Source organism: Triplophysa rosa, linkage group LG20 (genome assembly GCF_024868665.1).
Source record: "Triplophysa rosa linkage group LG20, Trosa_1v2, whole genome shotgun sequence".
Lineage (NCBI taxonomy): Eukaryota > Metazoa > Chordata > Actinopteri > Cypriniformes > Nemacheilidae > Triplophysa > Triplophysa rosa.
In genome coordinates this window covers 2,279,409-2,291,771 of record NC_079909.1, presented here as the reverse complement: position 1 = coordinate 2,291,771, position 12,363 = coordinate 2,279,409, and the positions used below count along the sequence as shown (strand labels likewise).

Genomic DNA, 12,363 nt, shown 5'->3' with positions numbered 1-12,363 from the left:
AAAAAAGGGGAAAAATCTCACTTTTGACACTCATCCAGCACAAACGCCCGCGGGTGGTCATCTCCTGACATAGTGACCACCATATCACGGTCAAAAGCCCCCCAGCGGCTCTGGTCCACAGTGTGACGGGTAATGGTGGAGGTGGTGTAACTGGTCCAGTATAACGTGTCCCATGCTCTGTGATACGCCAAGCCTTCCACTGATCCAACATCTGCAGACAGAAAGAAATGAAGAAACTATTTATTTTCATTAATAAATTGTGTTTAGATGGGTGGGGCAACATTTGAATTTATAAATCCAACAAGTGGAATGCAATTGGTGTTTGCTTGGCTTAACCTGTAGAACACTAGCAATGGTCAGGGGCTTGGGAACATGCGTACTGAAAACATAAATAACTTATATGTATTGTTAGTAGCTTTGGATAAAAGCATCTGCCAATTGCCAAGCACAATACAACGATTACATTCCTGAATGACATGTCTAAACACCACAGGAAGTTAAATAGCATGAGAGGAGAGGATTTTATTTTTAATAGAAACTACTACATACTTTGTATGACCTATAGGAATTATCTGTAAACTCTTTCCTAGTTTTGTTTCCCATGTTTTGGTAATTTAGTGTTTCAAATGTGTTGCCAATTGATACATAAATACGTTTGAATTACGTCAAAGAAGAATGTGCTTTAAAAAAAAAATCAATTCAAATGAAGGTAGTGTAAACACTCATATTAAGCACTGGATAAACATTATGGCCATCATAAGGACAACAAAAGGGACATGCAAGTCATGATTAAGAAAAATAGCTGGTAAGCACTAAAGCATGCTTTTAAGTTAAATTTTATTGACTAACTGAATAAATGAATTGGACTCAAGATAATGATGTGTGGCAGGTCATTACTCCACAGACTAAGCTTTAACCCAGCCACATGCAGAAAAAAAAACGTTTACCATCTACTGATACAATGTTTACTGCCTGAATAAACATGCCAAACATGAATTAGTCATGCACATGTAGGAGACGGTTTCATAACACTAAAACAAATCCGGAAGATAATTTGTTCATTATTTAAATCAGGGTATAGGACTCAGGCTGTGTGTTTTATTGTAAAGTTAATGCCTGACTTTTATTACTTTATTACCAGTGTGATGTACAGAAACAGCACTTCAAAGCTGCTTTTTCCAGTTTAAGTAGGACAAAATGCTACACTACATCACTATTTTTATCTACATCTACATTATTTGATCCGAGCAGATCTGTTCAAATGCTGTCATCTTAAATGAAATCATCATTGCTGTCACAATCAGTTTCATTTACTCTACATCGATATTAAAATCTAGTTGTCTTTCAATGACTTTTGAGTTTTATCCAGCAACACATCATTCACTACAGACCTTTCACTGCTTGTACTGGTGTTATGGTGACCTGTTTCACTGTTATGAACAACACTCCCTGTTTTTGTTTTAGAAAAAGTGAAGTAGTCAGTGACTCATCTGGGTTGAGAGTGCAAAACATCTTACAGGTCAAACGTATCCGATCTTTTTAAAGTGAATGCATTGCTGGGTTATAGTGGACTGTAAAACTTTATTCTAATGGCCTTGATTTCACTGTTTAGCAGTAAATTTATAATTCAGAAAATAATTTTTAAGCACCACTGTTAAGGGGGCATTCACATTAAGAACAATAACTACAGTATAACTATAAACAGGAACATTTTAAAAATCATTTCAGAGTTATTATGTTTTGATTTTAGTTTTATCAATATTTTAAATTAGCTTTTTTTAATTTTTATGTTAATTTTAGTTAAAGTTTTAGCAATTTTGGTATATGCTTTTGTCATTTTCTAAGATTAATTCATTTTTATGTTAGTTTTTGTTAATTATTATAATTTGGGTGCTTTAAACTTATTTCACTTTATTTTTGAGGCAACAAGTTTTTCCAATAATTTTTAGGTTAATATTTTATTCGATTTCAATGAACAGAAACGTTTTCAAAGTTTTAATTTTAGTAAACTAAAATAACCATGGTGTGAATGGCCCTTTAGAGAACGCCCACATTTCTGCATAAAATACGAGTCAATAGAGTTTATAGATTAAAGTGTGTTTTTGATTTAAGTTTCAGACAGAGCCTACAACTTTTCCATTTGTGCAAAAGGAAGCCAACATTCTTTCAGAAGCTTTTTTGATTCTTTCAGAACATTTTACAAATATCACCACTATATTCCATTATAGTGTTTTGTTTGTGGCAACAGAACAATAAACAAAAAATGTTTACATATTTGGTAACACTTCAGTATAGGGGGCAATTCTCACTATTAACTAGTTGTTATTAGCATGCCTGTTATTGGCATATTGGCTGTTTATTAGTACTCATAAAGCACATATTCTGCATGACCATACTCTATATCCCTAATCCTACCCAATACCTAAACCTAACAACTACCTGACTAACTATTAATAAGCAACAAATTAAGAATTTATTGGCGAAAAAGTCTTAGTTAATGGTTTGTTAATAGCGGAAATGCCCCCTATTCTGAAGTGTGACCACATATTTCTTTGCTCGGGCTCTTGCTGTACAAGTCAAACGTCTCATAAAAGAATGACTTTATTGTTTTCTCACAAAAGGAACTGGCCGTTCCTTTTGACTTCCTCAAGTTTGTTTGTGTATCTGCTGGCCAGAAAAATGACTCAGTCTCTTCAAACTGATCTGTTCTCTCTCCAGCTGTGATCGGTTAATAAAGACTTTAAAGAGATGGTATCGGAATTAAACCTCTACAAAGCCCACACAATTTGACATACAGCAGGAGATTCACCTGTTTGACGAGCTGAATCTATTAAGATTGTTCGTAAGATTTTTAAATCTTAAAAATCAGAAAAGTGTTCCAAACAGCAATGATAAAATATACTGTTTTTAATAAATAAAGAATAAATTATAGTAACATATGTTTATTAGTGGTTGTTGGTGTTTGTCTAATTATGGTTATCTACCATGCCCAAAAAATTATTGTAACGTAGATATTAGTTGTTTTTGTATTCCATTGCCTTTTCTGCTCAAAATCTGCGGTCTAACTGCATTATACGTTATAATTTAAAGAGAGTAAATGTAAAATATTCTGAAAAAAAGAATTGGATGTTGTACTAGATGACGGAAAAAACAATGACAGAGTATTCTTGCATAATAAAAATTAGTAAAAATTGGAAAAAATAAGTGCCCATGAGTGATGTTACTGCGGTCAAGCCAGCCGCGGTTTGAAAATACACGGTCAAGCCAGCCGCTGTTTAGGTTCAGATGCACGCTTATTGAGTGGTTTACGGTACATTACGGAAACACCGCTTGTAAAGCTTTATTTAAATGTAGATGTTCCGCGTCTCTTGTCAATAACATATTTCTTGTTTTACGTTTAGCATATCTCGTTTTTGTCGTAATTTATGCAGGTTTTTTTCTCCGAATGTTTGCATTATGATTGCTGTAACGTTATATTGTGAAACCAATGTCTCTGTCTGTATCTTAAATATGTATTATTTTAATGCCTTCTAGACCTTTGTCCTGCAAATAAAACTGTTTATGCNTGTTTTATTACCCACACCTGCCCTGTGTCATTATCCCTCATTTGTATTCCCTATTTAATGCCCTCTTGTTTCATTGTCGTCTGCTCTTGCGTTGTGTATGTATGCGTTCTGTATATGCTTGTGTTTGTTTACCCGTGTTCTTGTTGCCTTGTCGCCTTGCTCTGTCTGTGGATTTTAGTTTTATTTTGATCTTGTCTTCACATGTTGCCCCCACGTGGGAAGTCTTTGTTTTTGCATTTATACCTTGTTTAGTTTTTCCCCATCATGGGTGTTTCTGTTATTTAATAAATATATCTTGTTTAACCCCTTCATCGCCTGCCTGCAATTGGGTTCTTCCACGCACTGCCGTGACAGAACGCAAGAGCCATCATCGAACCCAGTAGGCGGCATGGACACTGGACAGTCCCACCTAGCTCGCCTCCTCTGCGGAATCCGCCAGGGGAGCGAGAGCTTGGACGAATATGTGGAGAGGTTCCTGGACGTCGCCGAGAATGGCGTCTTTAGGGAGGAGGAGCTTGCCATGCTTTTCAACTCCGGTCTCAGGAATCCACTCTCGACGGCGGAGATGAGGGCGTTGGGGCCGCTGGACTTCAACACTGTGTGGCTGTCCGCCGTGGAGCGGTCGGAGTCCACGGTCTCAACATATTCCAATTACCCATCTCTGCTGGTCACGATCCCTGAGGGTGGTTCCCTGCAGATCGGGGTTGTGGGCATCGCCACGCCATCCTCCTCACCCTCGGCAGCTTCTCCACCGTCCACCAGCCTCGTTGGCAAGCGGGGGAGGGGAGCGTCCTGGGGATCCACCTCCGAGGAGTCCCAGCCGGAGCCAGCCGTGCCTTATACATCCTTCCTTCAGCCGACCACCAGGCGGGTGGCTCGGCGGAAGAAGAAGAGGCAGCAGCGGGCAGCGTGGACTCCAATCCAGCCGGTGCAGCAGCCGGTGCCCAGTCCGGTGCAGCCGGTGTCCAGTCCTGTGTCCAGTCCGGTGGTCCAGCAGGCGTCCAGTCCGGTGGTCCAGCCGGCATCCAGCCCGGTGATCCAGCCGGCGTCCAGTCCGGTGATCCAGTCTTGTGTCCGGCCCGATGTCCAGTCTTGTGTCCAGTCCGGTGCAGCCGGTATCCAGTCCGGTGCAGCCGGTATCCAGTCCGGTGCAGCCGGAATCCAGTCCGGTGCAGCCAGCGTCCAGTCCGGTGGTCCAGCCGGCGTCCAGCTCGGTGCAGCCGGAATCCAGTCCAGTGTCCAGTCCGGCGTCCCAGCCGGTGATCCAGCCGGCCTTCCAGCCGGCGTCAAGCCCTGTCCAGCCGGCCTTCCAGCCGGCATCAAGCCATGTCCAGCCGGCCTTCCAGCCGGTGCAGCAGCCGGCCTTGCAGCCGGGTCCCAGCCTTGCCCCGCCGACTTCCAAGTCGACGCTTCCCCCCAGGACTTCCTCCCCTAAGTCCCCCAGGACTCCGCGCCCTCGAGCGCAGCCGGGGACTAAGACTGTTCCCCCTTCTCCCCACCCCCATGGATTGCCCCCTGTGAGCCCTTGTTTGGTCCCACCCCCCCTCCCATGTTTGTTATTTTTATTGTCGCACCCCAATCCTATTGTTGTTTTGTCTTGTCTGCCACTGATTTTGTTCTCCATGTTTTGTCTGTTTTTGTCACTGTCTCAGTCGGTCTTGTCTCGTCTGTCTACCCCTTGGTGAGCACCTGGAGGTGCTCATTAAAGAGGGGGCGTCTGTCATGGCTCTGCTTCATTTAGTCATGTTTTCCTTGGTCCTGTAGCAGAGCCATGGCAAAGCCTTTGGTTATGTGTGGAGAGAAACATATTATTNGTATATTGCTTTGTAGAGGGATTGTGTTCTCGCCATACATCTAAGAGACTCAGTTTTTTTAAAACACCAGCTAAACATGCGGCTGATTGTGCATGAGGTTCTTCCCCATTCCTATCTAGTGTAAAGTCAAGAGTGCAGTTCCAGTCCCCCCCTACAACAATGAAAACATCTTCCTTTTCTTCTTTAACTATACTCTCCAGTTTAGTAAAAAAAACTCTTCTTTCTGCTCCAACATTAGGGGCATAAATATTTACAAACAAGAATTAAAAGTTATTAATTTCAGCCTTTACAACTAAAAACCTTCCTGGCACTAATTCAATTTTGGATAAAACATTCACTTTTAGAGAAGGAGAGAAAAGAACAGCTACACCAGCACTTAAATTAGTCCCATGACTCAAAACATACTCTCCTTTCCACCATAAACCCCAGTTGACTTCATTACTACAAGTACTGTGAGTTTCTTGCAGAAAAGTGACACTCAAATCTTTTAAATCTATCATTTCTGATAAAGTAACATTCTTTTTCCCATCCCTCATTCCATTGATGTTAAGAGATCCCAACCTCAAAAAGTCCATTAGAAAGAGAGAAAAAATCAGAAAAGAAAGTTGACCCAGACAAGAAGAGTAAACAGCCATTATTATTTCTTAGATTTCCCCTTCACTTTACTTATCTTTCTACCTGTTCTGAGTACAGTTAGGTGTTTATTTAAACGAAATCTTTTTTGTTGAGAAAGTTCATCATTACTGCTTAATTTCTTAGCCCGAATCACAGAAGAAATAAACTTCTCAACATCAGGAAAATGTTCACTCACATCAACACCTGTTTTTCCTTTAGTTTTATCAAGGAAAGTGTTTATCTGATCAATAGTATACAGGTCTGTCTCAACCCTGTTAGACACATCAGACCATTGCTCCTCATCTCTTATTCCATCATAAGTATACTGTGACAAACTCTCAGTCTCATCGGCCATATTTTCCTCAGAAACACCTGACTGTAAAAGATCACTGCCCTCACACAGATCTTCAGCATCACTCTAATCATCATCATTAACGTTAGCAACACTCACAACAGCTTTCTCAGGTAAGATAGTGCATTCAGGTTCCTCCACACTGCCAGTATTGACATGAATGCCACTCACCTCTTGCTGCCCCTTCACTTCCTGTGTAACTCTTTGATCCTGTTCTTCAGCTCCCTGAGATTCTGCCTTATTGCTATGATCGGTATTGTCGCCGTCGCCACGAGAAGTAGACGCGCGTTGTTCGTTCTTATGCGGACACGCGAAGAGCTTGTGTCCCAAATCACCGCATTCAAAACATCTCATGTTCTCAGTGCTCGCATACACCATGAAAGAATCCTTACCGTGAGTAACACGGAAAGACACCTCCAAGGTTCGCTCTTGAGAGTTAAGAAACATGTAAACATGTCGCCTAAAAGAAATAACATGCTTCAAGGCAGCATTCTTACATCCGAGGGGCACAGTTTTAACAGGGCTAGCGATCTTGCCAAATCTCATCAACTCTTTAACGATGACGTCATAATATAAATAATGAAATACTGTGTTAACACTTAAACAACAAAACAGCTGATTTACAAAATAATTTATGGGTGATATCACTCAAAGTTAGGAAGTTAATAGTTAACAAAGAAGTTTAACAAAGAATAATGTCAACTAAATAAAAAATTTAGACCAAATGCAAATTAGAAATATCCGCTTAGAAATAAACTAAAAGTACAGGCACCACAAATATTAACTGGAACTAAATAAAAAGAAAAACACGAAGCAAAAATAAATACTATTTAATGGCTAACACTAAACATAAAACTGAAAGCCAACTAAAAATATCACTAAAACAAAATAACAACTTACAGCAACTTTGTCTCATGGGAATTCAAAAAGGTTGCAATTTAGTATACACTTGTACAAAGTGAATTATTAGAAAAAAACAAAACGAATCCACAAGTCATAATCCATAAACATATGAATGAGTATTGTAAAACAGTTGGCGTTGTGTTAAAATAAGAATGCACACGATAATGTCTAACATATCCATAAGTTGTCTCTCAGAGGCCATCCACACGGAGACGCGTTTAGCTGTATACGTGAAGATTTTGTATCGTATCGGCGTTTCGTCCACATGGATCCGGTGTTTTGGGAGGCTGAAACCGCTATTTTTTGAAACCGGGTCCCAGAGTGGATAAATCTGAAAACGCCACCCTTGCGCTGTCGTGCGTACAACTGATCCGTATATATTTTGAAACGATGATGTCATCACCCCAGTGCGTAAAGTTTAGCGCATGCTCCAAGTGCTCCGTTTTTAGTGTAACTCTGTGGCAGAATTACAGCGCCACACACTGATTTGACATGTATACTACATCGTTTTGAGTCGGTTTAGCGGTTTCGTGTACACATATATTTCTTGAGACGACGCCGTGAGAAGGATAAAAAAGATCGGATAGGGAAAGCTCTCGCTTAGTGTGGATGCGGCCTCAGTAGAAAACATGCTATATGTGTTTCTAAAAGGACACCGTTTAGCTGACAGAAAGTGACAGATGCTTTCCTGACCCGATCTCGTCCTCTGGCCTTCAGCTCTCTGCACATCAAGAAAGAATCCAACACAATTTCCTTTCCTTTATGAAACTGCTGCATGCTATTTGAGACCCGGTCAACCCCCTATATTTTACATCTCACCACAGCCAAAGCAAAAGTAAATTCCATTTCGAGGACTCTCTTTCCGCAAATGCGTTCCCATTCTGGAGACAATCATCAAGGTTACAATATGCGCTTTTATCAGCGGCAATAAATTACTGTCAGATGATTCTCGTCCCTGCAATTTGCCTGGACGTTTGCTCAGGTTTTTATCTCAGCCAGCGATCAAAAATATGTATGGAGTTTTCTGAAATATAAGTGTGGGTGTGCGGACACAGAATATGAAAGGCGTATATTGGAAGAACACTGTGCTATAAAGGTTACTTTACCTTTTCACCCGCCGGCTGTACTGTTAACATTATATAACGCTTCATATTCAAAAAACCCACAGTTACTTCTCTCTTAAATATCGAGCTATCCTCCAAAGTCTTTCGGAAAACAAATGAAACAAAAATAATTTTGGTTATCACGACAAAAAAGTTACGGACGACACTTAAATTGGCTTGGAGAATATACACTCACCTAAAGGATTATTAGGAACACCATACTAATACGGTGTTTGACCCCCTTTCGCCTTCAGAACTGCCTTAATTCTACGTGGCATTGATTCAACAAGGTGCTGAAAGCATTCTTTAGAAATGTTGGCCCATATTGATAGGATAGCATCTTGCAGTTGATGGAGATTTGTGGGATGCACATCCAGGGCACGAAGCTCCCGTTCCACCACATCCCAAAGATGTTCTATCGGGTTGAGATCTGGTGACTGTGGGGGCCATTCTAGTACAGTGAACTCATTGTCATGTTCAAGAAACCAATTTGAAATGATTCGAGCTTTGTGACATGGTGCATTATCCTGCTGGAAGTAGCCATTAGAGGATGGGTACATGGTGGTCATAAAGGGATGGACATGGTCAGAAACAATGCTCAGGTAGGCCGTGGCATTTAAACGATGCCCAATTGGCACTAAGGGGCCTAAAGTGTGCCAAGAAAACATCCCCCACACCATTACACCACCACCACCAGCCTGCACAGTGGTAACAAGGCATGATGGATCCATGTTCTCATTCTGTTTACGCCAAATTCTGACTCTACCATTTGAATGTCTCAACAGAAATCGAGACTCATCAGACCAGGCAACATTTTTCCAGTCTTCAACTGTCCAATTTTGGTGAGCTCGTGCAAATTGTAGCCTCTTTTTCCTATTTGTAGTGGAGATGAGTGGTACCCGGTGGGGTCTTCTGCTGTTGTAGCCCATCTGCCTCAAGGTTGTGCGTGTTGTGGCTTCACAAATGCTTTGCTGCATACCTCGGTTGTAACGAGTGGTTATTTCAGTCAAAGTTGCTCTTCTATCAGCTTGAATCAGTCGGCCCATTCTCCTCTGACCTCTAGCATCAACAAGGCATTTTCGCCCACAGGACTGCCGCATACTGGATGTTTTTCCCTTTTCACACCATTCTTTGTAAACCCTAGAAATGGTTGTGCGTGAAAATCCCAGTAACTGAGCAGATTGTGAAATACTCAGACCGGCCCGTCTGGCACCAACAACCATGCCACGCTCAAAATTGCTTAAATCACCTTTCTTTCCCATTCTGACATTCAGTTTGGAGTTCAGGAGATTGTCTTGACCAGGACCACACCCCTAAATGCATGAAGCAACTGCCATGTGATTGGTTGATTAGATAATTGCATTAATGAGAAATTGAACAGGTGTTCCTAATAATCCTTTAGGTGAGTGTATATGAGAATTTCCTTTTTACTTGGATGTGTGAGTTTGTGCTTCTTTAAAAGTTGGACCCAAGACTAAAGCAATTCATTTACACGAGGTCGTACAACTTTTTTGAGAGAAAGTCAACATCATCATTGAGGCTCCGCTACAAAGAACCCGGGCTTCTGTCCAGACGCAGACTCAAAATACATCTGGTATCTCAGCATGCTATACGGCTTGGAAAAACTCGTTTGCATGTGATTGAGGTGTGGATACATCCAAAAGCCTGCTGAATCTGACAGCGCTTCAATACTGGAGAATGAATAAATGAAGGAGGCAGCGGCGTAAGGATGGGGCAGGCAATTGCCTGGGGCCCCGCTTTTGAGGGGGCCCCCGAGGGCTGACCATCGAAACTTGGGATGTCACTTTGAATTATAAAGTGTGTTAAAATTAACGTGAAAGGGATAATACAGATCCAAACCTCTTGTAAACTTTCTCTCGAACTTTACAGACACTTCAGGATGGGCTTTTGTGACACGGGCCAGTAAGTACCATCGAGAAACCCTTTAAACACCCTAGAAACCACATACAGTAGCAATGCATGAACAACCACTGAGAACACCTTAATGCCCTCATAGCGACTTCAGAGAAACCACATACAGCACAAGTGTGAAGCATGCAAGCACAACCAACTGGCATGTGAAGTCTAGTTTAGGGTTGAAATTTAGAAAATAAGAATGAAAACTGAATTAAAGGCTGAGTAGGCAATCCTGTCCAGAAACGTTTTTTTGTCATGCTGGTTGGAAGTCTCTTAACATCCTGATAGCAATCAATAAGTAAAGCGAAACATTGGTATTTTTATAATGATATATCTTCTGTGAAAGGCGTAGGGTCAAAAAACGTTGGACCAATTACTGCCCTCGGTCCGAGGGCAATGATACGTTGTGTGTACATTTTCAGTCAGCGTATTTTACATCCCACTGCACACCCTGTTCACGCAGACATCATACGTCATCAGCGCGATGTGCAGGCAGCGGGACCATGCATGTACCGGGAGATGTTCGTTATTGTACGAATGTAATTCACTTTGTACTGTGATGTTTTATTTCTCACCGTTGAATGTGACATGACTTCACTAGAACCGATCCAACAGCTTCTGGTCTGTGTGCGCGCTCATGTGTTTTGGAGGAGGCGTGGCTTTGGATGGAGATTCGCGAGAGGGAGGATCGTATGATTGCACTGCTAGCAGGCAAACGTTAGCATTTTCCAAATGATCTACTCTGCCTTTAACATTTTGCCTTTTACTAACTGAACATTTATAAATTGCAAAGAGCACAATCCTCCCACGGCTTTCTAAAAATGAAACATGAGTGTGTACACTATATGCAAATATTTACAGCCATTTGTTTCCAACACGAGTCTGAAACAAGCAGAAGCCCACTCGTGGTACCCGCCTCAGCATCCGGCCTGCCAATGGAGTAAAAGAGTCGAATCTGCATCGCTGCCAAATGTGTCGCCTCGCCCATATCCGCATTTCCTTGCCATCACAACCGGAGATGAGTCAATCGAGGTGCCGCCCAATCTGGGTTAGAAGGCAGAGAAGCCGAAGAGGGAGAGAGATATCAAAAAGAACATTAACAAAAAGAGCAAAAATGAAGGTCGAACAATGATAGTTCAGTTGTACAGTAGTTGTAGTATAATTCCCTCAGATAGTGTTAGTTATTGCTCAGGTTTTTTTCAGTTCTCAGTATTACATTTGTCTCCTATGTGGATCATTAATATTTGTTGAGAGAAACATAAATTATATACACAAAAAGACACAAATGCACAATTAAAAGACAATTATTGACATGTGTCAATAACATCAGTTTTGCCCGGCTGTTGTCTGCTATTTAAGTGAAAGATTTCAATATGAACACACATTTGTCAGTCTATGCGTATTCATTTTTATGACCATATTATGTAATTGATTTTAATAATTGTCTTATTTGTGCTTCACTTTCTCTTCTGGTATCTCTCAAATAAAATATAGGCCTAACACGTTCAGAACATAAATGTTGTGTTTTATCTTTCAAACGATGCCTATAGTTTGTGATATTTGATTGAGTAATAATGTAAAACAAAGGTTATAAAAATGCAGACGCGATAAAAAATGCCTTTTTCATGGGCCCATGGGCCCTCTGCATGTGAACTAAATTAACTAAATGAGAAATGTTGCCTTAGTCATAAACTAAAATAAGTTGAGGTTGAGGCACTAAAATGATTTACTGGAAATAAATTAAAAAAAAAAAAAAGTAAAACTAAAACTTGAATAAATAAACGAACCCTAAATAGCTATATTAAAAGTACATAAATATTTAAAGAAAATTTAAAATTTCAATTAATTTTTCAAATTAAATTCAAATAATACAAATGATCAAATAATAGTTATAGTAAAAATAATTTTTAAATAAATCTCATTTATATCATGAATAAAATAGAAATAAAAATAAAAAATGTGTTACTATTTTATAAATCATATTATGTTATTATATAATATTACATAAATTATATAATAAATAATATAACAATAATATATCAATATACAAGTATATATATATATATAGATAAATAATATTATAAAATATATAA

At 40.2% G+C, this 12,363-nt stretch overlaps 1 protein-coding gene across 1 annotated transcript in view; it reads right to left on the bottom strand.

Annotated features, from left to right (window-relative positions):
• The window catches only part of LOC130571620 (low-density lipoprotein receptor-related protein 1-like), a 58,751-nt gene extending 51,957 nt beyond the window's left edge, over positions 1-6,794 (bottom strand). The window contains exons 1-3 of the mRNA XM_057362746.1: positions 6,519-6,794; positions 6,332-6,413; positions 22-211 (exon numbers count right to left, since the gene is read on the bottom strand). Of these exons, the coding sequence (XP_057218729.1) occupies positions 22-211; positions 6,332-6,413; positions 6,519-6,794 (548 nt within the window). The remainder of the gene's footprint in view (positions 1-21; positions 212-6,331; positions 6,414-6,518) is intronic.
• Positions 6,795-12,363: the final 5,569 nt, after the last annotated feature.